The sequence below is a fragment of the Amaranthus tricolor genome, chromosome 3, assembly GCF_026212465.1.
Source record: "Amaranthus tricolor cultivar Red isolate AtriRed21 chromosome 3, ASM2621246v1, whole genome shotgun sequence".
Lineage (NCBI taxonomy): Eukaryota > Viridiplantae > Streptophyta > Magnoliopsida > Caryophyllales > Amaranthaceae > Amaranthus > Amaranthus tricolor.
Genome location: NC_080049.1, coordinates 30,013,646 through 30,039,663, shown reverse-complemented (window position 1 = coordinate 30,039,663; position 26,018 = coordinate 30,013,646). Strand labels below are relative to the sequence as shown.

At 32.6% G+C, this 26,018-nt stretch overlaps 3 protein-coding genes across 3 annotated transcripts; 2 read left to right on the top strand and 1 right to left on the bottom strand.

The window, feature by feature from the left end:
* Positions 1-371: 371 nt before the first annotated feature.
* LOC130808963 (glycerol-3-phosphate dehydrogenase SDP6, mitochondrial-like) lies at positions 372-12,444 on the top strand. Its single transcript, XM_057674537.1, has 6 exons — positions 372-880; positions 1,949-2,422; positions 4,157-4,488; positions 7,724-7,884; positions 10,987-11,245; positions 11,384-12,444. Exons 1-6 carry the CDS (start codon positions 529-531, stop codon positions 11,681-11,683), a joined length of 1,878 nt encoding a protein of 625 aa, XP_057530520.1. The 5' UTR covers positions 372-528; the 3' UTR covers positions 11,684-12,444.
* Positions 12,445-12,894: 450 nt separating this feature from the next.
* Positions 12,895-14,431, top strand: LOC130808965 (probable 3-hydroxyisobutyrate dehydrogenase-like 2, mitochondrial). Its single transcript, XM_057674539.1, has one exon. The coding sequence runs from the start codon at positions 13,197-13,199 to the stop codon at positions 14,124-14,126; it is 930 nt and encodes a 309-aa protein (XP_057530522.1). The 5' UTR covers positions 12,895-13,196; the 3' UTR covers positions 14,127-14,431.
* Positions 14,432-15,693: 1,262 nt separating this feature from the next.
* Positions 15,694-20,542, bottom strand: LOC130808964 (serine hydroxymethyltransferase 7-like). The gene is made up of 4 exons (XM_057674538.1): positions 19,141-20,542; positions 17,901-18,306; positions 16,364-16,465; positions 15,694-16,280 (listed from the first exon to the last, which is right to left on the bottom strand). Exons 1-4 carry the CDS (start codon positions 20,239-20,241, stop codon positions 16,057-16,059), a joined length of 1,833 nt encoding a protein of 610 aa, XP_057530521.1. The 5' UTR covers positions 20,242-20,542; the 3' UTR covers positions 15,694-16,056.
* Positions 20,543-26,018: the final 5,476 nt, after the last annotated feature.

Genomic DNA, 26,018 nt, shown 5'->3' with positions numbered 1-26,018 from the left:
GAGAAAAGTATTTTTATTATTTTGTTTTGGTAAACATCGTAAAAAGCTCAATCTTTCTAAACAAATGTCAATGTGGTCATTCCCTTTTATTTAATAGGAGTAATGATATTTGATAAAAAAATTTCATAAATTGTTAAACAAGACGATCTTATAGTAAAATTATTTTTTTTAGACTGTTTTAAACAATCACTTATGGATTCAAAGTGAACAATTTTTTTAAAAAATTCATTATATAAATTTATCTTAAACTGAGATGATGTCGAACAAGAAAAGCCCAAAAAATTTACATCAATTTATCGTCAAATCGAAGCTACGATCTCATTATAAAAGTCTGACCATTGTTTTTTTTTTTTTTTTTTTTTTAAATTTTTAATTTTATTATTAGTCAAGAGATGAGAGCTTTAAAATGAGTAAAAATGAGTAAAAATGAGATATCCAAATTTAAAATTTCATTTCTGTAAACCAATCATGACACATAAGTAGAATTCCATCTAATTGCTCTTCTGTGATCAACCTTCTACGTCGTCTATGGCGGCAGCATCACTCCGCCGGATCGGCGCCATCGCCGCTACCACAACTGCTGCCACGATCATTTTCACCATGCCATCTCAATCCTTTTCGTCCAACGACAGAGTATCGGATGCAATCCAGGCTAGAATCGCTGATCCAAACATCATCGTGCCGAATCGGACAGTTCATCGGTCATCTCTTGTGGACGCCACAGCTGAAAATCCACTGGATGTTCTCGTTATCGGAGGAGGTGCAACTGGATGTGGTGTCGCTCTTGACGCAGTTACAAGAGGTCTCCGCGTCGGCCTTGTGGAAAGAGAAGATTTTGCTTCCGGGACGTCTTCTAGGTCTACTAAGTTAGTCCATGGAGGTTTGTTCCTCGCTTTTGTTTGTTTTTTGTGCTTTTTATACTTTTTTGAGTGAATTTTTTTTTTCATATTTATTTTAAGGACTTGGTAAAAACTAATAGGATTATAGGGGTACATTGACAATGAAATAACACAGATTAAAATACACCAATGGCTACGTCGTTACGTTGGATTGTATCTGTAATATCCGTAGTCGTGATCAGAAGCTTTAAAATGATTGATAGTACTTATCAATTATCATTGTATATGTTAGTCATCATCCGCACCGTTTATATTCATGGTGTTACAGTAATGAAAGCTCCAAATACTGAGGGTAAATAAGGAAGGAGGTTTATGTAGTAGTATCTGAATATGTAACTTGCCACTAACAGAACATATTAGAAATCGCATATACTTCCATCTGACACATTGTGTAGCGAGGATTAGAAGATTTTAAGTCATATTTGAACGATACTGTCAAGAGTATAATTGAGAGATCTTTACTTTGATGTTCATGAGATGCCATTGTTTATCTCCAGGATGTTAGATGTACATTGTAGAATTTAGGATTTTGGTTCATTTTAGTGGCAACACCAATGAGGAAACAATTTGCAAACATTATCTGCTGGCAAATTATTTAAAACTGGGCTAATCAAAAACACGAATGCCTTACATTTTTCTTAGCTCAAAGGCAAATGAGTTTCAATTCACCGTTTGATGTTTAGGATCAGTAAAAACACTTTTTTGAACTTGTAAATCCATAGCAAAGTATCTATTCAGCTCCGTGTTGTTGCCAAGATAAGTAATTTATGCTGCACTAAGCATAGGAATACACCAAGTAAAGTGTTCTGATGTGATTCAATATTATGTGCTGGATGTAATTCTTGTTGTCAACATAGAGGAATTTCTCAGTGGGAAGTGAACTTGAATTGGCTTTTCAGCTATAGTTTTTTTGGAAAAGATGGCTTTATTTTGTATAATTCATAAACAAATTTATCTACAATCGCATGTTCAGTATGTTTCCATAACTTTTTTTTGCTTTCTATTGTGTATGGTATACTTACTGCTTGCTTGTGCCAACTGATATTTAGGAGTACGGTACCTGGAGAAAGCTGTATTTAATGTTGATTATAGGCAGCTGAAGCTTGTCTTTGATGCTCTGAAGGAACGTAAACTGATGATTGATAATGCTCCACATCTGTGTCACTCTTTGCCTTGCATGACACCATGTTTTGATTGGCTTGAAGTGGTATACTACTGGGCTGGGTTGAAACTGTACGATCTTGTTGCAGGACCCAGATTGTTGCATTTATCACGGTATTACTCAGCACTAGAGTCTATTGAGCTCTTTCCCACTCTTAGAAGAACAGGGAAAGATAAGAGGTTAAAGGGCACTGTAGTTTATTATGATGGACAAATGAATGACTCTCGGCTCAATGTTGGCTTGGCTTGCACTGCTGCTTTAGCTGGTGCGTCTATGTTTAATCATGCTGAAGTTGTTTCATTACTGAAGGATGAAGTTGACGGGCGCATAATTGGTGCAAGGATACATGACAATCTCTCTGGTATGCTTGACAAAAACATTCTTTTAAGACATTTTTGGTGTAATGGAGGATTTTGTTTTTGTATGAGTGTATGTCCAACAATAATCTAATGTCACCCTCTCTTTGTGAACTATAATTCAATTCTTTAAAAGGTCAAAATTTAAAATAATATCCAATATGCACATCAAAACAAATATCTACTACCGAAACCACAACCCAGTGCATATTCATACCATTCCCTCGAGGCTCGACACTGCACCACCGTTACTGCAATCGCCCCAAAAATCACATTTTTTCACCATGGTAGAGAGGGGGAACTCATGAAAATATTGTGAGGATATTTTTTCTTTTGGAGTGATTCTATGACACACAACCTTTAGTTGTGTGATCAATCTGTTTTAGAAATCATCATTATTGGCCTCTATATCTTTTCATTAATGATGAATGATGATTGTCTTCAAAATTATTATTCTTTATGATTAAGCTAGAAGAACTATCATTGGACCAACAAAAAATGTTGGGCTTTTAGAAAAGATCGTAGTAAAAAGATGGGAGTAGTGGATATGTATATTTCGATGGATGAGTGAGCATACCTTGAGGGATATAGTTCGAAACGATGATATAAAGATAGTTTAGGAGTTACAAATATTGATGAAAAGATGAAGAAAATGGGAGTAGTCAAAGCTTTAGACCCATCAAATGTTTGCTGCTCCTATAATATATCAAATATCTATCCCTGAAATTCTGTTTGGTAATATCTGTGAACTTCATAGTTTCCACGTGCTGGCTGTCTCACCTCTATCTCTGGTCACCAATGTGGTTGGGCTTCTATCCTTGCCTACATTTTCTCTCCTTGGCCTCATTTTTTGTTTTTGGCCTCATCAGTCATGACTGCCCTCCTCTGGCATCCGTTTTGAATGTGCGTCTTGTTACACATAATCTTGCCTGTCTGTTTAAAAGAAGAGAACAGGTTAGGAAGTGGTCCTCATAGGGTTGAAGATTATGTTTTTGGGAGCACGGTTATGTATGTACTATTTAAGGATAAGAAACGGCTATAAGGGGTCTGTACAGGGACATCGAGGTCAACTTCAAAAAAGTGTGAAATGCCTAGTCAGAATGTATGGGGTGGTCTTTGTATCTTGTTGCTGGTTGCAACACAGAATATTATACATTTATGCCAAGCAAATGACTCCGTAGTGGAAGCTGTTGGAGCTATTTTTTTCATCTTTTTAATGGATCTTAGCTATGTTATATGGACTTAAAGTACGTGTGGCGCGATTATGTGTTAAAAGTATTTGACTTGTTTATTTTGTGAAATTACACGACTTTGGCCTGAAATGCAGTGCTAATTGTCCATATTCATGTGGGAGTGTCTAGTATTAAACATGAGTATTGAGTCAAAGGAAGAGTCTGAACAACAGCTTTCAAGACATTCATCATCATCAATAACTCAAAGTAAAACTTATGTAGTTATGTTTTTGAAGTAGCTGACCATTTGGGGTAGGGTCAGGGGTAATTGAAAATGATCTTTTTTACCATTTTGGATACACATATTTGGTCCTCCTTTTTCTTTCCATACCTTCAGTTTCTCTAGCAACATCTGGGTGACATTGATTTCCACTTTGAAATTTCTCATCTCATGAAGTTACGATGTTTGCATAGCCACAACTTATATGTTTTTTGTGTGTAGTGTTATCTTCTAAAATATTATGTACAAAGACGGTCTCTGGTGATTCTTACTTGCTAGTAAACCAGGTGAAGAGTTCAATACATATGCTAAAGTTGTGGTAAATGCTGCTGGGCCATTTTGTGACTTTGTTCGTAAATTAGTGGATAAGGCTGCTCCACCCATGATCTGTCCTAGCAGCGGTGTACATATTGTTCTCCCTGACTACTATTCACCTGAAGGGATGGGGTTGATCGTACCTAAAACTAAGGATGGACGTGTCGTTTTCATGCTTCCATGGCTGGGAAGGACGTTAGCTGGGACTACAGATTCTGGTACCATCATAACAATGCTGCCAGAACCACATGAGGATGAGATTCAATTTATTTTGGATGCAATCTCGGATTACCTCAATATTAAGGTTAGAAATGCTGTCTCTATTAACCTTGGTAAATATCATTGTAGAAAGGTGTCATAGGGTCAGTTATATATAGTCTACAAAGAGTTGGTAGATCTATCTGCTGCAAGTTCAGAATGAGTTGTTGACATCATTTAGAAGTTTGCTATATGTAGGGACAGTACTTTAAAAGATATGAAGCATTTATGTAATAGAGCTGTAAAAGTGACTTGAAAGGCAAAGCATGTACCTAATGAAAATATATGACTTTGATGCCTTATTTTAAAATTTTGAAATGTCTGGCAGACTTGAAACAATTCAATATTTACCTACTACGGGAAGAATTAGGAAAAAGACTACATTTTGAGACATTTGATATAGTCTGTCATCTGAAACTAAAAATTGTCCACTAAAGTTTTTGAAAGTTTACACATCCGTGTTTTGAGATGTAATTATCTTGCTGAAAACTACAATTGTTTATGGTCTTTTGCAAATTAAAAATGTAGGGAAAAGGTAAATTTGCCAAAAAAAAAGTTACAAAAGGAAATTCAATCCAAATTTTGCTGAGATGTAATTATTCATGAAACCCACACAAAATCATGTGCTCTCTTTGTCTAGAATTAAGGGTTAAAACTTAAAACCATAGTGCAAAAATGCGGGTAACGAAACAACGATGCAGTTATAGAAGTGATGCGGTTATCAAAATACCTTAATATTGGTTATGAGTATGAGATACTCCTTGATAAGGCCCAATACGCGACTTTTTTACACCTTTACAACGCTGAAAATATTGGTTTGTTTTTTGAAACCTTTACAACGCGAGCGTGTGATGCGATGCGGCCTTATTTTTGCACTATGGTTAGAAACTCTTATCCCCAAATTGTCTTTTTATTGTTCACTTATGTTTTGTTTTTATAAGCTTAATAATTTAATCCTGAAGTTCTTTCTGTCACTTCCACTCTTACATTCTCACTATTCAATAAGTTATAATAAAGTCGATTCGAATTCTATAAGTTGACAAGCCAAATCCTTAGTTTACCCTCTTTTTCTTTTTTACTTGTTTAATTTTAGCTTACGTATTTTATTTCTAATAAAGGACATTATTCCTTATTACAATGGGATTATATTAAAATGGACTATTTCAAAACGGGTCATAAATAGGTTATAAAAAATTTTCATTTTTTATTTATGTGAAGCTGTACATGATATTTGTTACTGCGGATTAAATTGAAATAGTCTCTTTGTTCCCACTAACAAAGGTAAAGTTGTGTATATTCAATCCCCCTAATCCCACTTATGTGAGAGCCATTGCATAGTGTCGGGGTAATAAAATGTTTGGATTTCTTAAAAGGACCCATATTTTGAAAACAAAACAAAACTAAATCTCACATTTCCAACTGTATCTTGATGATAGGTTTAAAATATAATACTATTCATCTCTTCCCATTACACCTTCCAACGCGAACTCAGAAGTTTGGTTTGTACCCCTTAACACCAGAATACTTGTTTATTCTATTATTTTATTCAATAGATTTCCTCTTTCTTTCTCCTTAATACCATCGATTTGGTCTTTGCTAAGTGAATTCCTACACACTAACCCACTCATCTTGATAAATATTACCTACATGTTAAACATATTACATGACTAACATTTCACTAGTACTCCTTGAACTAGTGCTCTGAATCTGATATGTGAAATCAATGAATGGTTCCTGAATTATGGCAATAATGCATGTTTACTATGTTATGTGAAGAACTTAGTTTTTTAAATTTTGAAACATTTGAAGAACAATAAATTTTATTTAGCACTCAAAGGATGCTCATTTCTCTTGAAGTACTCTTGTGGTACTTTATTGTGCCTCTTTATACTTAACTTTCTCGAGACAATAGATGCTCTGTCTCGGTGCTTTAGTAATTGAACCATATATGTGGCTTTTTACTTTGCTTTCAACATCTCATTCCCCTAATGTCATTAAGTGGCTTCCACCTAGGGTGAAGTTTAGGAGGGTTGGATGTATACAATCTTACCCTTATTAATGATAAAACTAACAAAGAGATTGTTTCCAATAGCAAATATTATGTGCAACTTCACATATATAAGAAGTTTACATGATTAAGTGAGTCATTCTGCTTTAGTCCATTATAATCCGAAACTAAAGAACTAAATCTTTAGTCCATTTTACCTTATGCTTTACTTACTAAAAATAGTTTCTCACTGGCTATGGGTTAGGATTCCAATTAATATCTTAGTGTCTGGTAGTTTAAGTTTATGTAGATGCTTCCTAAATCAAGACACAATATTGGAAGCTTACTGCAAAATTTCAGGTGCAAACGTAGTCTCAATGATTTTTTTGGTCTTGTCTTGGATATCTGTTGTATTTTGCACAATTATAGGGCACAATTATAGGGAGGCAGAGGACACCTTTTAAGTGTTTATACTTTATATAGTAAGTTGGATGTATTCTATGAAATATGAACTGGAATGTCAAACAAAGTGATAAAAGGATGTAGAAGAATATTATATTCTTCCACAAACTTCTTATATTTGACTTGCCTTGTCACGCAAGCCTCTTCGCAACTGCTTATATACTATTTTCCTTCTAAAAATCCTAAATGCGTGCTAGAATATGCTCTTGCTAAAGCTTTGGGAGAGAGTTAAGTTCCTTGCCACATTTGCGAAAAGGGCAATGACTTGTTTTCAAAATTGGCGCTAGGAGATCTTTGTAGGAGTGATTGGAAAATCTTAATGTAATATTATTTTGTTTTTGGGACTTATCCTTTCTTTTGTAAATTTTTCTTTGATTAATAAAATTCTCCCTATAAAAAAACACTCTGGCTAACCAAATTATATTCTTAATTTGAATGCACCCTTTCCCTTTTGCTAATCTGTAGCATCTTTCTTCCTAATCACAATCCCTAACATATGAAATGAATTGATTGTAGTTGAAAGTTGAAACTTGAAAGACAACTAAACAACTAGGGTAATCATGGACTTACTTAAACATGAAAAATGATATATAGAAAAGAATAATAACAAAGGGGATGGTAGAGGACAAAATAATCTGAAAACTCACTTTTATAACTGAGGGATGAAAAGTAAGATTACTTAGACGATCCCAAAGAAAGCAATGATGTCACCTTCCTTGAAGATAACTAGGGTAGCTGTTCAATAGTATCACTTCATAGTTTGAGAGTTGCTCAATAGTCCTTTAGTTTTAGTTTCAATGATCTAACATATGGCAATTCTGTTTGGGGGTAGGTACGTCGTACAGATGTTCTCTCTGCCTGGAGTGGCATTCGCCCTTTAGCAATGGATCCAAGAGCGAAGAACACGGAAAGCATTTCTCGTGATCATGTTGTTTGTGAAGATTATCCAGGCTTAGTCACTGTTACTGGTGGAAAATGGACCACCTATAGAAGGTATCCTCTTTGTTTATGCTAAAATAATTTTGCTTCTTGAAGGTGAAATTTTGCTTCTTATTTTGTTTTTGGGATTCAACATTTCAACTATAAATGGACTTTTGCAATGTGTATGTTTAGGTATTTGAACAAAAAATTTTAAGAATAGTTCTAATTGCTTGGTCCATTATTGTTTTTAAGTTTTTAACTCATTATCAGAAAGAACTTATTTGTTGTCAATAACAAGAAACCCCCAACATCCACATGGGAGCCGCTATTGGGTAATGGAATAAAAAGTTTCTAACTTATTTTTTGATTGATATGTTACATATGAAACCTTAGCCCTTAGACATATCGTGTCATATGGATGATTCTTAAAGGAGTCTGATACTCTTTCATAGACTTGAAATTTTCCTCATCACTTTTCAATCTCTAATTAGGCGTCTTATTACCATTCACCTTCTCTCTCTTGGGCAAATTAATCAAGTGGAAGCATCATATTTTTCACTGATCACTACTAATGTTTTCCCAGTCAGTATTTATTTGTTTCTATAAAACTTTACCGCGCGTAAGTTTGTCCATTTCAAGTTCTGAAGTGTTCCACATGAAATATTGTGTTCTCATGGAATAATATGAGCACTGTCAATTCATGAAAGGTGCTGGACATTTGTTGACTTTACATTTTGTTTATGTTGAAGGATTTGTAGGAAAGGAAGGGAGGAATATGGAGGGACACAATTTCCTTTATTTGCATAAAAAATTATAAGGGGAAGGATTTAGAAAGAAGGGATTAGTTCTATGATCAAGTACCTCTTAAAGTGGAAGATTTGGAAGGAAAATAGTTTTTCACTTCCTTTCCTTCCTAAACAAACAAGGAAAGATTTCCTTATCATTCCCTCCCCTTCCTTTCCTTTCCTTCAATCCCTCCCTTTCTATTCCCTTCTTTTCTTTTCCCTCATCATCTCTAATCCAACATAGTGTAAGAGCCATTCCTGGTTGCTGCCATTGAATAATTAGACTATAAGAGCATTCTCTCTTTTCAAAAGCTTTTATCTTCTAGTAAATTATGCGTACCTATTTCGAAAAGTAGGTTCCAATTTTAAAAATCTCACCTTTTGTTTGCTTTTAAGGAATCCCACATTTACCTCTTTTGTTTTCTAAAAATAGTCCTTCACGAGACGTAACTGGTTGAATAGGTAGACCAAGTGTCCTATTTGAATTAGTCATTTACACTATGTTTGGATAATTTTTTTGGAAGGAGGGAAGGGAAGGGAACGGGAGGGAAAATGGGTGTGTTTTACTTTCAAATCTTTCCAAAGTTGGAAGGATTTGTTGTTTAAAATGTGAAGGAGTTCTTCCTTCCAATTCCCTTCCCTCCGTTTCCCTCCCTTTTCCCATCGGGATCCAAATGAGGGAAATGCAGTCCCCTCATTTCCCTCTTATCCAAACATAGTGTTGATTATTTTCCTTCCTTAATAGATATTTATTTAAAAAAACAACCTGCTCTCTTTTCTCTCCTTTCTTTCCTGCAACCATTAGTTTTCACAATAAGTTCTCTTCACTTTCTTTCCTCTCCTTTCTCCCTGCATTCAATTGTTATAATTCTTTAGACGCAGACATGATATCACCTCTAAACATCCGTCCATTTATTAGACAAAGCATGGGGTAAGAAGAAAATGAGAATGGCGGTGAAATATTAGGCAACACTTATAATGTTAATAGCGTGGGGAAGTTGGTGAACTACCATTTTTCCAAAAGTTCATAAAATGAACGTCATGTAAAGGAAGATGAAGATGCGGCTCATTAACAAATGTTTCTCGAAATGTAGATTCATTTATGTGACATAGCTTCCATGCAATTCCATTGAGAAAGAAATTAAATCAAAGGGAAACTATTTCAAACGAAATCCTGCGTTGAATATGACCTGGAGCAAAAGAAATCAAGTCAAAGGGAAACATGTCATATGACATCGATGGGGAAGCGAGATTAATTGTGTGAGCAAAAGACTTAGTGGAAAAACTTGAGCTTCTTACCACAATGTCCATGTTCATATTGATTAAGGTGGCTAGATGATCAAAGGAACACACATTGCGTCAGCAATGCCTTGTGAGTTTCTGTATTGATTCTTAAAAGTATGAGCTCCTATGTGATGTTTTTTAGATGGTGATTATAACAGTCTAATAAGAGGCCTACTTATGATGGGTATGCTGGTTTGTATTCTACTTTCGACCATGACCATGGTGCAAAAAAGGATTAAAGGACGAACCACCATTCAAGACCATTCCTTCACTGAAAGACATTATATGTTTTTACTCTTTTGATGGAAACTGTCAACTGCTGTGTCATAAGGGATAAAAAAGCATACATTTTGGACTTAAAAAGTATAGTAGTTGTTTGAATCCAGGAAATTATGAACGATAAAATTTTTAAGTTTATTTTTTTTTTTGCTTGGAGCTACCTTTAAAAATTCTGAGAAATAACGTTATAATTCATTTGCAAAAGGCTACCACTTGTTTCTTTTTTTTTTTTTTTTTTTTTGTAAGGAGCCACCTTTAAAACAATCTTACGAGTTGTCCTTTTTTATATTTTTCCTGCCATTGACCTATATTTTAGATTCAAAAAATTTGCAATAAAATCTCTTTTTTTGGGGAGAAACAAACTACCTTCAAAATTTAATTTTATGTGAAAAAATTTGATAATGTAATTATCGCAAGTATAATTTTTCTATATGGTATTTACTTGAATTAAACTAGGAGATTTGGCACTTGCTAATATTTGATGGAGCAGGTTACAGATGCCATAAAGAAGTTAAAAACACCCATTGGATTTAGTCAAAAACTTTCTTTTGAGGCACCAGTCATTCCAATGTCAGTGTAATGTAGGAGCAACTTACAAGGTAGTTTTTGTCAAAATTATCCAAAAGCAAAATTCAAAAACTACAGCAAGTACGCATCATGGTACGACTCCTTCCCTAAGGCATGGCAGTGCGTATTACGTAGTCGATTATTATTAGCAGTGCTGCCCGCTTACACGTAACTGATCTTTGCTATTTAGTACCGTTGCAAATTCTGGTTCTCTAACCTCTATATAATAATGTTATGAATGTGATCTGATTGCTTTCAGCATGGCTGAGGATGCTGTTGATGCTGCAATAAAGTCTGGAAAGCTAAGTCCAGCCAATGAATGCATGACCCACAAATTGAAACTTAATGGTGCCTATGGTTGGGATCATGCTTATTTTACTGTAATCTCTCAGCAGTATGTCAGAATGAAGAGGACTTATGGTGGAAAAATCGTTCCTGGTGTAATGGACACTGCTGTTGCAAAGCATTTATCTCAAGCCTATGGTACCTTGGCTGAGCGGGTGGCTTCAATTGCTCAGGTTAAACGTTTTATTACTTTCTTTTCACAAATTATTCGTTGCTAATTTTGAAAATGCACTTTTATACTTTTCCTCTGTTTCTTCAGTTTTAGATATTTAAGATTTTTCTTGTGCTCAATTTGTGTCCTCTATCTGCAGAATGAAGGTTTAGGCAAGCGTCTCGCTCATGGATACCCTTTCCTGGAAGCAGAAGTTGCTTATTGTGCCCGATATGAATATTGTGAGTCTGCAACTGATTTTATTGCTCGGAGATGTCGTCTTGCTTTTCTGGATACTGATGCAGCTGGTCGGGCCTTGCCTCGTGTCATTGAAATTCTAGCGGTGGAACGTAAATGGGACAAATCTAGAAAGAACGAGGAGTTGAAGAAAGCTAAATCATTCCTAGAGACTTTCAAGTCTTCAAAAAATTCACAGTTTTATGATGGTAAACATACATAGAACAATTCTCTTTTAAGAGCAATTCTTTTTCAGTCAATTGCAATAACTTGTACATTCTGATATCAGCTTGGAGGTCATTTTTTCTTCATTTTTTGAATCACAATTCCTTTTCAATGTGTTTTTGTTTGAAAGTTCAACCCATTTTACTAACGAGTACAGATACCCGCTAATGTAACGTCCAATTGCGTCGTCTAGACTACTTATATATGACTGTGTGCTTAATTCTTTACAAATGTACAAGCATAGAGTATCATAATAGAACTGATAAGAATGTGTACAGAAATAAAATCTTTGGAAGGTATTATTTGATGCTGCATAAGTGATTCTAATAAATTTTAGCTGCTGTTTGTCTTCATTTATTGGTGTTCGGACTTTTTGGCTGAAGGATGAATTACAGTTAAAACCTACCTAGAAATATGTGAATGGTGCGGACTGCTCCCTTTTCTCAAGATATCCTGATAGGCTCAAAGCTAATGGTTGTCTACCCCGGCCATGACTATGGTCTATGAGTGAATGTAACTTTACTCTTATTAATAGATTTTATGTGAATGTTGCTTTGAGGTGTTTTTCAAGAAATTTGTGTTCATCGATGCAGATAGTGAAGCCATATCAATAGAAAAGTGGGTGATTACTGATTAATGTAAATGAGATTTTTGTGTAAAAATGAAATAATACCCTTATACTCTCTTTGTCATGTAATATTTGTTATACGTGCAATTTACGCGAAAATCAATACAAATGAGGAAAATGAATGTTTTAAGGTCAAGTAGGACTGGTATAGGTTTTTAAATAGTTTTGAGTCTTCAAAATTGTTGAGGAGTATGTATGAAAGCTAAAGCTCTAGTAAAAGAATAGCATGGAAGCACAAATATTCAGGGGTAGATTTGTAAGAGTATGTATGCACGTTAAAACTAGAAAAAGAGTAGTTTGGAGCACAAATATTTATTTAATGGTAAATTTGTGAATTTAAAAATATATGGTCCTAGTTGTATTTGAATAGTTTATTTGTTATTTTAGTCCGACTTTTACTTTTGCATTATTTTCATTTATTACATAAGAAAACTAAAAAATGCTACTATTTATTTTCATATCCTATTAAATTTTACATTTCATCCAAAATAATATTATTACACTAACATAGAGAACTAATTTTTTTTTAGTCACGTGGTAGGCTGAAAGGAGCAGAGAAATAAGTAAGAATTAAACATCTACCTCAAAAATAATATTTTCTCAAATTGAAATAAAATTTAGTTCTCCTAATAAAAGTTAAATAATGATATTATCCAAACAAACAAAATGATTTATTTTTCCTAACCTCAAATAAAAAAAAGCAAAAATAAAATCTTGAGATCATCTTGTTCATGACTCTCCCCAACGCCAACTACCATCAAAACAAACACATTGCCATTGTCAACCTTGGACTATTCAATTTCAAAATCTTCCTTCTTCTTTCTTCCCTTCTCTTGATTTGATTTTCTAAGTAAACTTTCTACTTTCCTCCCTAAATTCAATAATGGGCACTTCTTATCCCTCTCCAATAACACCATCAAACACTAGAATTGGTTGGATTGGTATTGGTGTGATGGGGTCTGCCATGGCTTCTCGTCTTCTTTCATCTGGATTTTCTCTTATTATTTACGCTCGAAATCCTTCAAAAGCTGATTCCCTTCTTTCACTTGGTGCTCAACTTGCTGATTCTCCTGCCCATTTAGCTAAATCTTGTGATATCGTTTTCACCATGTTAGGACACCCACAAGATGTTCGACAAATTGTCTTGTCTGAAAATACTGGAGTTTTATCTGGTTTGAACCCAAATGGGGTCATAGTAGATCATACTAGTAGCCACCCTGAATTAGCTAAGGAGATATATGCTGCTGCTCGTGAAAAGAATTGTTGGGCAGTTGATGCTCCTGTTTCAGGGGGTGATTTAGGTGCTAGAAATGGCAATTTGACTATTTTTGCTGCTGGAGATGAGTCTATTGTGTGTTGGTTATCTCCATTATTGCAAATTATGGGTAGTAAAGTGAGTTATATGGGGGGTCCTGGAAATGGGCATAGCTGTAAGATTGCTAATCAGATTGTGGTTGGGGCTAATTTGCTTGGTTTGAGTGAAGGTTTGACCTTTGCTAAGAAAGTAGGGTTAGAAAGGAATCACTGGATGGAAGCTGTGCAAGGAGGTGCAGCAGGTTCAATGGTGATGGATCTTTTTGGACAAAGGATGATTGATAAGGATTTTAAACCTGGTGCGTTTGCTGAGTACATGGTGAAAGACATGGGTATGGGAGTTGATTTCATTGAAGGGGAAAAGGAAGATGATAAGATTGTTGTATTGCCTTGTGCTTCACTGACTAAGCAGTTATTCTCTGGGATGGTTGCTAACGGTGATGAAAAGCTTGGGACTCAAGGTCTTATCAGTGTTATTGAGAGGATGAATGGCGTTTGAGGTCTATACTTCATTCTCCTTTACTGTACTTCTTTCGGCGGATAACTACTCTTGTGAGAGATCGTTTCTCGGTGAGATGACATCAAACAAAGAGCCTATATTATCATAATATATACAAGATGAGCTATTTAAGCCATATATGAGGTGCGTCTCTCAGTGAGACCGTCTCTTGGTAATGATAATAACATGTTGTGTTGTGTCTTTTTAGATACTCTTAGAGTGTTTTTTGTTCTTTTACTTATTTATTTTAATGAACGCTTGCATAATGCCTTAACCTATTCTAATGACATGGGTTTGTTTGGAAATGGTCGTTGGTTAATTTGACTAACTGAAAGTATTGATTGATTCGCTAGTTGTTAATAATAATGATATTTGGTAAATTAATGGTTGATTTGTTTTCTGTTGGTTGTTTATCAAAGTCAAAATTCAAAGATGTATATGGATGATAATGACTTTGTGGATGATATTATGAAAGTGAAGGTGAACCACTGCCAATAATAAAAAATAGAAAAATCAAATTGGAGACCTAAAATAGAAAATAGAGCTAAAATAAAGGAACAAATGTAATATTTCATGATAGCTTGGCTTATAAATGCTTTATATGAATGCCCACATTAGGTTAGCTGTATGTGTTAAAACTCTTTATTGCATATTCAGTGGCCCGTTGAGAATATTAGAACTTAAAAGCTGTGTGAAACTAGTAATTCCTCGGTCCCTAATTTGCGACTCTTACAATGTCACTTTCGATGACAATTTCAGGAGTATTAGCTAATTCCAACTGCCACACCAAAGTATTGATGGAGGTTTAAGAATTAAGATGTAAATCATATGAATAGTCTCCTAGACACCATTATTAAAGACTATTGGTAGGTGGGTTTAGTTAATAGTTGTTACTTAGACTCGGAATTGATGTCAGATACTGATACGTGTTTAAGTATCAAATACGTCTAAATATTTAATTTTACGAAGTGTCTAAGCTTCATATCAATATCTGAGCATCAAGGACCGAATACGGGTACGTGAAGCAAAATGAAGAATCTGGGTAACATAAGTTTAACGATATTCATTTCTATTTTCTATGGAAAAGTTATAATTACAACACCTAATAATACTCCCATCTTTCTCATGACCTTTAATTTCTTCTCCAGGATTTTTTGATCTTTGGTATCATCAAAAATTTTCGATGACAATCTCCATAAACTCTATTCATCACCTTCTACATAATATCTCCAACTCAGCACTAATATCCCGTTTAATATCCCATTTACTTTTTGGATATTATTCATCTTACTCATGTGTATTTGATTATTAATCCATAAGTTAAAACATAGTAAAGTGGAATCTTATTTGATTCGTCTCAATGTAAGGATTATTCTTATCAACTTTCTATAATTTTTAATTATGCAAAATTAGAGATATTAAAAATTGAATAAGTGCATCAAATAGAGTGCATAAAGTAAATGGGACATCAATAGTGAATTGGAGGGAATATTAGATTTAAAAATTAAAAAGAAAAAAGAAAAATTACCCTTATCAAAAAAAAGAAAAAAAAAATAAATACAAGGAATTTAAACTTCAAAGTATAACTTCACTGCTGTACCAATGTATTGAATACCTGATTTTGACTGTACATAAATAAAATGGTGAAACAACAATTAAGAAGAAACCCTCTATGCTGCCATAAGAACCTAAAAAGGATTTAGATACTATTGTATCAAGGATCTATTGTATCACGTGTGAGCAAAGACAAAATTTATCCCGCCTGCTGAGACCAATAGCCATGTCGATCATGATCAAGAAGATCAAACAAATCATCCATATCGAAGGACGGTGAAAAGAGAAGGGTGAACTATGCAAATGGTGGGTGACCTTGGTACTTCTAAATAGAAAAGATTGAAAAAGCAGGATGGTGTACTTGTATTATTCACGACTACACATCAAACCCTGGCATGGCAAATTGAGAAGCAAAAGCTTCTATGCGAGAACGTAAATCGATGATGTCCTTGTTGCTTTGCAAACCCTTTAGAAAGCATTCCTGCTTTTTTCCATGCTCTCTCTGCACTAAACTCGTGATTTGGGCAGCTCGAACAAGAAAGTCGGCAACCACTTCAAAGTCAGATTCTACACAGCCCCTTGTTGTCATTGCAGGGGTACCTGACAAAAGCAACACCGTATTTAGAAATTTAACTACATTTGATTACTTAAAATGTTACGAGACAAAGATAATAAATACTTACCGATCCTTACACCACCAGGTGTCATAGTGCCATTGTCACCAAACAAAGCAACCTTATTTAGAGTAATGTGACATGTTTCACATACCTTCTCAAAGTTCTTACCTGATAACATGAAAGAAGAAAATTAAATTCATGAAAGACATACAAGAACTCCACACTTGCGAACATAATAAACAACTTTCAGTGCATGATCAAACATAGGTGTACAGACAGCATTCTTCATCCTAAAAAGTAATTACCAACAGGAGTACAGTATACTGTGATACACTTATAATGGTATGAGCCACCTCAAAGTGACAGCATCAATAATAATTTGTATAGTAACAAAAATATAAGAAAACAAAAGGCCAAATGCATAATTATACCTTACATTATAAGAAAGCAAGATTACAATGAGAACAAGAGGTGTACGTCTTCACAAGGTTTAAATTCAAGAATAGGTCTGGTTATGGAATAAATTTGTAGATGTCCATTAGGAAAAAATATGTCTTGTATAAGCAAATTCTAGTTTCCATATACTTCCAAAATATAGCTAGGTAACCTGTTCTGGGAGAAATTGTCACCAACCTAGTTAACATGTGTTTGTGTGTTATGTGTACTCTAATTCTTGAAATCAGTTTTCTTATCACTCCTATGTCTTGATGGGACCAATGAATCAAGAAACTCAAGGGGGTAAAGTTAAAGGTCTATTTAGTACAGTAGTCATTGGAGGGATACTCATATTAAAAACTCGTACAAGTGAAAGGGGAGGTCTTCTTAAAATGAGCAAACATAATTAGTTAACTAATTTAGGGACTTTTCGGGGGGTGCCATGGTAGTAGAGAAAAAGAACATGGAGAGAAAGTAGAGGAAAATAGGGCAAAATTACTAAGCAAAAGGGAGGAGGAAGAATGGACGAGCAACATTTTCTCTCACTTTGACGGGCATCAATAACCTAAATAGGTTCATGAAAAAGTCAATAAACTTGTTCAATTAAATAAGAAAAAAAGAAACCACTACATACATAAGCATACTTAATAAGGTAAAAAGGATAAACGATTTCAATGTGAAAAATACCACAGGCACGTGCAAATTAAAGGTTAAAAAGACGAGGAAAGATGGAAACATCAGAAGCAACTTATAAACTTCTTACTAAATATAAAGAACTTTATGCAAATCTACATGAATTGTTTCTCCTGATTTCAAGGTCTTAGCTGAACCAAAGCTCAAAAACACCAGGCAACAGCATAATAGAATTGAGGGACCAACATTAGCACATCCAAAACGACGACAATGGTGAATTCGCAACTTTGTCTAAAATAGGAGGTCTACTAGTCTTAATCAGTAGCATTTGTGCATATCTACAATTTTAATCAACAGTATTCCTCTTTGCTCAATTACGGGCATAAGGACACAATCTGAATTATGAATTCCCTGGTGCCAAGAGGTTAGCATGTTTATTCACCAAAAACCTAGGTTTGTTTCCAAAAGACACTGAAGTATCTACTTATGTAGGTAACATAAAGCTACAAGATGTAAATAACAGATGGCTTTATACCTGTCAAACCAAGGGGCCTTAGGTCCCAAAGTAGCAAGTGATTATCAGTTCCCCCAGTTATTAGCTGACATTTTCTTCGCAATAAAGCTGATGCCAAAGCCTGAGCATTTCTCTTAACTTGTTGCATGTATGCCTTATACTCGGGGGTAGCAACTTGTTTCAAGGCAATAGCAAGCGCAGCAATGTGGTTGTTGTGAGGACCACCTTGTAAAGCTGGGAAAACAGCAAAATTTATCTTATCCTCATAGTCATATAGCTCACAATCATCAGATGGACTCAACAACAAGCTTTTCTTCCTTGGTTTCTTGCCCTTCCTATAAAATATTATTCCTCCTCTAGGACCTCGTAGACTCTTATGAGTTGTAGACGTAACAATATCACAATATTCAAAAGGACTGATACATTCCTGCAAAGATTAAGAAACATAAGAATTAGATTCAGAGTAATATAGGGAATACAAGTCACTAAAAAAAATGGCAATATGTGAGCATACATGACTAGCAAACAAGTACTGAACGCATACGTCTAACACATCCTTCAACAAACATGTCCATGTCACATCTTCACTTACAGATTAACCCCCATAGTGCAAACATACGTTGTAGTGGTCACGAAACGGATGTCGCAGCCAATGCGGATACTTTGCAGTTATGCGGCCTAATTTTGGTCGAGGCAAACTCAAATAACTTCGTAGTATAGTCGTGATACGGTGATGCGCCCTTGTTTTTCCATTGTGCTCCCCTCCCCCCGACACACACACACACATAGTACATACAAAAAAACAAAACAAAACAAAAAGAATAAACAATCACCTAATATGCCAGTAATGTTACCTTTTAAGCATTCAGCCCCACAGCAAATCAGAAACAAAATCAAATCCTACCTACCTTTGATCAATCATCCAACTAAAATAACATTTACTCCAAAAAAATTTATCAAGAGAATACTATACTGAGCTACAAAATGCATCAAAATATCAAGTACTCAGCCTCGCAAGTGAATCAAGAAATATGAATACAGCAAGCAAGTATAAACCATAGTCCCTTAAACAGTAAAACTCATGCTCACAAACTTATGCTTCGCTCTTAACAGCAATGGTACCAAAACCCATATGATTAAGCACAAGGAACCGGCAGTATAAAATGCTAGTACCAACAACCATGAGATAAAAAATAATAAAAAAAAAACAGTACAATAAAAGCTGAGCAATTAAGTGAAGAGACATAGCAAAAATTTCAACCTTAGCAGCAATAAGACCGCTAATTTGAGCCATATCGCACATCAAAATGGCGCCACACTTATCAGAGATTTGCTTCAACCTAGCATAATCCCAGTCACGGGGATAAGAACTACCACCGCATATTAGTATCTTAGGACGAAAATCAAGAGCCCTTTCCTCCAGCTTATCATAATCTACATACCCAGTTTTAGGATTAACCTTATAAGGTAAGCTCTCAAAGAAAATTGAAGCTCCAGAAACCTTTCTTCCATTCGGAGTATAACAACCATGACTAGTATTCCCTCCGGAAAGGGTGTCCAAACCCATTATTCGATCTCCTGGAAGTAAAAGCCCAGTGTAAACAGCAAAATTTGCAGAGGTACATGAATATGGCTGAACATTTACACCCCAATTCTCAGAACTAAGATCAAAAGCAGCCAATGCTCGTTCACAACAGAGAATTTCAATGTCATCAATGTTCTGATTTCCTCCATAGTACCTCTGACCAGGCATTCCTTCTGAGTACTTATTTGTTAAGAAACTACCTAAAGCTTCCATCACAGCTTTGCACACGAAATTCTCTGAAGCAATCAATTCGATTCCTTTACATTGCCTTAGCTTTTCTCTTTCCATAATATCATATATTTCAGGATCAGCCAATCGCAGGGATTGATTCCCCCATGATTTAACAGCACAACGACGCGAATCAAGGCTTGAATCAACAAATACGCGTTTTGCAGTTGATGTAGAAGAAGACACCGAATCCTCCCTATCACGACGTCGTTTCAGACACATGGGATGACCAAGAATACGAAATTCTTCAACTTCTTCATCATCCACGTGATTCCTTTCCTCTTTATCCTCAGCATCCTCATCAACAAATTCTCTCCCCTCAACAGTTCCATTGGCGTTGTTTCTACAATTTTGAGCAGTTTGCTCCAACAATTGCAACGGAATAGAAGAAATCGGTATAGATGACTCGCGCGACCTCGATTCAATCTGAAACGAAATAGAATCATCACTAACCAAACTTCGATTAGGGTATGGCATCGGTGCGGAAGCATGCGTAGAGTGAGAAAGAAACCCTAAAGAAAGATTCGATTGAGAGTGAGAAAAATCCATAATCAATAACAATTTTGAACAATTTAAGAAAATATACAAGTATCAACAATCAAAGGCCTCAAAGAAGAAGACTGAAGAATTGGGAATTGAGATTGAGATGTGAATTTACCAAAAACAGGAAGGAAACCCTAAGAAAGAAATAGGGATTGTAGAGTGAAAAGTGAGGAGAAGAAGGATGATGGAAAAATGAAAGAGATGGGGGGAAGTTTGATTGATTCATAGAAGAAGAACGGGTAGATGCAGGTCAGACGTGAAGGGAGGATGCACCTGGACGTTATTCCTTTCATCATGGGAATTTTTTTCTTCTTTTAAATTATTATTATTATTATTATTATTATTATTATTTGGATTTATAGTCAAGACTCAAGACATCAAGGATCTCCATTAAAAAAAACATTAAAAAATAAACTAATATAAATAAATTATATACATATTATTATATATGAAAAAATAATTATAATAGATAATAAGTACACAATAAATTTTTATATGAATTATGTTATTTGAAAGTTAAAACTCACTTAAACATGTAATTACACATATGACATATCCATATAAAATGAATGGTACTATAGATTTAGAAAGACTCAATATTCATTACTATTATTTTAATGAAGAGGGAAAGGGTAAACATCTTATCTGAAGCAAATAACGTTAATTTTAATTGAATTAAAATTAATTCATGCTTATTATAATGTGATCATAGGTAATTTATAGATCAATTCAATGGAAACGTTTATAAAGACTAAAGAGTTTCCATTAAACTTTGTTTTCAATTATAGTTATGTTCTTTATCCAACACCACCACTTGATTAGTATGGTGATCAAATTGATCTTTTCCTATCTTATTTCATAATTTATTTTCTCAAAAACACCATATAAGACCACAAAAATAATGTTGTCTTGTGAATTTATTTTAGAATAAAAAGATCAAATAAAAAATTGTGGGAAATCTCATGTGATAACTATGAATTTTTGGCTTTTCTACGTGGTAGACAAACTTTTTTTTAATTTACATGGTGATCTTGATCTTTCAATTTTTCCACGTGGTAGACAAATGAGAATTTTTTTTTTTTTAATTTTACTCTATTTTTACCCAATGTGATGACATTTTTTTCAAAAAAACAAACATCGTGATTATCCTAATTGACCACATATTTTGAAATTCAGTCAAAATAAATACTTAATTTAATCAAAAACTTAACAGTTTATCTACCACATTGAGAAGTTGAAGGTTGAAGGTCACCATATGGATTTAAAAACACATTTTTGAAAAAGCCAAAAACTCAGAGTCACGTGGAATTTTCAAAATACAATCCTTAAACATCGCCACCCTTTTCATTTTATCGCCACCCCCAATGAAATTACGTATTTTCCCCTGGACTTTAAAAATTATAAATTTGCCATTGGACTTAAAAATTTCTTATTTATACACTAATCTCACTAAATAACTCCTTTATCACACTTAAAAAAATTACAACATAAAATTTTTGGAGCGAAAACTAAGAAATTCAATCCGCAAACAAATAATCGAGGTAATTTATTATTATTATTATTATTATTATTATTATTATTATTATTATTATTATTATTATTATTATTATTATTATTATTATTATTATTATTATTATTATTGTTATTATTGTGATTGTTATTATTATTATTATTATTATTATTATTATTATTATTATTATTATTATTATTATTATTATTATTATTAAATTTTTTTTTGTTTTAATTATTATATTTAATTTATTCTTTAAATATTATTTCTATTTTCATTATTATTAAATTTTTTATATTCTTTTAAATATTATTTTTATTATTTTTGTTGGTGATGTTGTTGTTGTTGTTGTTGTTGTTATTGTTATTGTTACTAAATTGTTCTTTAATTTATTTTTAAATATTGTTTTGTTATTAGTGTTATGATTATTATTATTGTTTGTGTTATTATTGTTATGAGTATAATTAATGTTATTATTTTTGTTAGAGAAAATTATTTAAAACTACCTTTTCTATACCCTTCTTTGCAAAAAACCACCTTTTGTAATTTTTTTTTTGCAAAAAACTACCTTATTTAAAGTATTCTTTGCAAAAGACTACCTATTAACGGTTTCTTAGTGTTTGACCGTTGAAACTGACGTTGACCATCACGTGCAAGTCACGTGATGTATTAAAAAATTTTTTTTTTAAAAAAAAGTAACAATAATAATAATAATAAAAATAATAAAAATAAATAATAATAATAATAATAATAATAATAATAATAATAATAATAAAATTTAAAAATAAAAAATAAAAGAAAAATAAAAAAATAATAATAATATTAATAAAAGTAATAATAATATAAATAAAAATAATAATAATAATAATAATAATAATAATAATAATAATAATAATAATAAATAATAATAATAATAATAATAATAATAATAATAATAATAATAATAATAATAATAATATTCTTATTATTGTTGTTGTTATTATTATTATTATTATTATCATTATTATTTTATTTTAATTAATTTTTTATTATTATTTTTTTTATTTTTGTTTTATTTTTATTTTTATTATTATTTTTTTATTTTTATTATTATTTTATTTTTACTTTTATTTTTATTTTTATTTTTATTTTTATTTTTATTTTTTTTATTATGATTTTTATTAGTATTATTATTATTATTATTATTATTATTATTATTATTATTATTATTATTATTATTATTATTATTATTATTATTATCAATTTTATTTTTATTTTTATTTTTATTATAATTTATATTATTTTTTTATTTCTTTTATATTTATTTTTATATTACTATTACTATTATTATTATTATTATTATGATTATTATTATTATTATTATTAATATTATTATTATTATTATTATTATTATTATTATTATTATTATTTATTTTTATTATTTTTATTATTATTATTATTATTATTGTTACTTTTTAAAAAAATAAATTTTTTTAATACATCACGTGACTTGCACGTGATGGTCAACGTCAGTTTCAACAGTCAAACACTAAGAAACCGTTAATAGGTAGTCTTTTGCAAAGAATACTTTAAATAAGGTAGTTTTTTGCAAAAAAATTTACAAAAGGTAGTTTTTTTGCAAAGAAGGGTATAGAAAAGGTAGTTTTAAATAATTTTCTCTTTTTGTTAATATTATTATTATTATTATGATTATTGTTAATTTAGAAAATTAATTACAATAATATTAATAATAATAATAATAATAATAATAATAATAATAATAATAATAATAATAATAATAATAATAAATATGTTCTTAAATTATATTTGTTGATAACGAATAGTTAAATATTGTTGTTGCTAATTAATTATTGTCTTTTGTTCATTTGGTTAATTTAACGTAACGTTTGATTATGTTTATTTATTAATAATGGTTAATTAAATTATCAAAAATTGTAGTAAATGGCTGGTACTCACGGGAAAGGGAAGGGTTTTTTTTAGAAACTTGATGAGCGAGAATAGTTCTAGTCCTACCCTGCTCAGAGGGGACCCTCATGAAAGGGGGGTGACGGATTCTACTAGGAGGGCTAGGCAGGAAGAGGCTGCCAGACACAGTGAGGCCCAACGGTTGAGTACGCTGAATCAAGTGCGTACTCGTTTTAATGACCAGGCTAGTAGCCTCCAGAGTAATTGAGGGGTTTCTAGTGATGATGATAATGATGCTGATGATGTTCAGTTCCAAGGTCTTGATCTTCGCCCAGTGGACAGTCGCTTCATCTCGCATCAAACAAAACGCAACCAAGAAGTTGTGATTGATTGGCGTCATTCCAATTACTTCACACAATGGCCACTTTTGTTTGTTTGTTTTGTACGTTATATCTATCAACACAACATAACGGCCATGTACATATCATTTGGATAGAGGTAGGATTTGCAACTAATAATCTGCTCAATCCCCCTTCGTTATCCAAGTCTGTCCAGACCACGTAATTAAGTTCTGTGGCTATATAAAGACAGTGTTGAAGGGGAGTCCTACTCTCCATCTCTTCGCAGGAAAATTTTCTCTAATAGAAGTCATGATAAAGGCCGATTGCATGCCGGTTGCACTAAGATGTCGTATGTGCTCCCGAATATATACATTGATCCTATTTGCCCTTACATGACCATCTCTATACACTAAGAACGGGTGCTTGTGTCTTCCTTTTTCACCAGGACACACCCTCCAAGGTCTTTCTCCTGGTTTATGACTACTTGCTACAATAAAAAATTTACACCCACAAGTTCTACTTTTAGAACTAGGTCGGGCAGCATTATCTAGATTATGTAAATCACCTCTAAAATTACCATGGCGGTGACATCTTAAATACACACTAACTCTAGAACGTTCTTATTTTTGTTTATAAGAAGCACGTGTAAATTGAAAACCAATTGTTATTGCTATCGCATCGGCATAACTATGTAATTCATCTAAGGAATCAAATTTCTTATCCTTAACAAATCTACCGGAGTAATCTACGTTGTCTCCTAAGTTTTCAAAGTCTTGCAAATTTGAAATATGAAACAAACCATACATTAGGTCATTAAAAAATTATACATATAAACATTAATAATAAAAATATTCAATAATAAATAAAAATTATAAATTACTTTAATAATTAATATAAAATATTAGTAATACAAATTAATATTAAATAATAAGAAAATAATAATAATAAGATATAATGATAAATTATTTAAATAAATAATAACAAAATAATAGTAATGTTAATAACATAAATTACCTACATTAATAATAATAATAATAATAATAATAATAATAATAATAATAATAATAATAATAATAATAATAATAGCAATAATAATAATAATAATAATTTACTAAGACGTATAGTAATGTATATAATAATAAAAAAAAAAAAAAACAGTCGCACAAAAATTGCGAGCAGACCACGGTGGAGTCGCACAAAACGTGCGAGTGGATCACGGTCCAGTCGCACGTGCACGTTTTGTGCGATTGGACTATGGTCCACTCGCACGTTTTGTGCGACTCCACCATGGTTCACTCACCCAGTTTTTGCGACTTCATTTTTCTTTTTTAAAAATTACACTGATTCAAATCGATTAAAATACGTACCAGATCCGATTCATAGTCGCTTTCGTTAGTCATAGTTAATCGATTCCAACTAACAACTTCTTTAAAATCGAAGAACGTTTTTAGAGAGATAGTACCGTGTTTGAATTCGTATCTCATACAAGGCCGCTTCTGAAAATTCAATATATATAGGGTCGCGATAAAAATGTTCGGGATTACGTTTAAACTTTAAATTTGATGTTTTTTAAGTGATAATAGTGTTATTAAGTGCGATTTACATTTGTTAAACAAGTTTTAAGTCTATAGGCAAATTTGTAATTTCATTAGAGATGTCGATAAAATAAAAAGGGTGGCGAATTATAACAATGCCCCCCTCCAAAAACTATTTTATTAATTAGAAACTCATTAATACATTCATCTTATTTTGTCAATTCATAATTAAGATATTTTGGTCCATACATTGATCTTCAAATTTCATCTACAATATTTTCACTCATGTTCTTCTTCAACATTAAAGTTTTGAAGACAAATTTGCCAAAAAAAAAAAAAAAATAACAATTATACAATTCAACAAATTTTAATTAAGTGATTCAACTATAATGGACGAAAAATTCATTAAAAATAAGATAAAAAAAATCAAAATCGATTTCACTTATTATTTTATTTATAAAATAGTCAAACTTATTGATTTTAGACATCTAT

Excerpts from the sequence above, each read along its gene's own strand:
- LOC130808965 (XM_057674539.1), top strand. The coding sequence starts at position 13,197 with ATGGGCACTTCTTATCCCTCTCCAATAACACCATCAAACACTAGAATT.
- LOC130808964 (XM_057674538.1), bottom strand. The coding sequence starts at position 20,241 with ATGGATTTTTCTCACTCTCAATCGAATCTTTCTTTAGGGTTTCTTTCT. Across the intron at positions 18,307-19,140 it reads GCGGTCTTATTGCTGCTAAG|GAATGTATCAGTCCTTTTGA; the intron begins GTTGAAATTTTT and ends TAATCTTTGCAG. Across the intron at positions 16,466-17,900 it reads AAGGCCCCTTGGTTTGACAG|GTAAGAACTTTGAGAAGGTA; the intron begins GTATAAAGCCAT and ends TCATGTTATCAG.
- LOC130808963 (XM_057674537.1), top strand. The coding sequence starts at position 529 with ATGGCGGCAGCATCACTCCGCCGGATCGGCGCCATCGCCGCTACCACA. Across the intron at positions 881-1,948 it reads TACTAAGTTAGTCCATGGAG|GAGTACGGTACCTGGAGAAA; the intron begins GTTTGTTCCTCG and ends ACTGATATTTAG. Across the intron at positions 2,423-4,156 it reads GATACATGACAATCTCTCTG|GTGAAGAGTTCAATACATAT; the intron begins GTATGCTTGACA and ends CTAGTAAACCAG.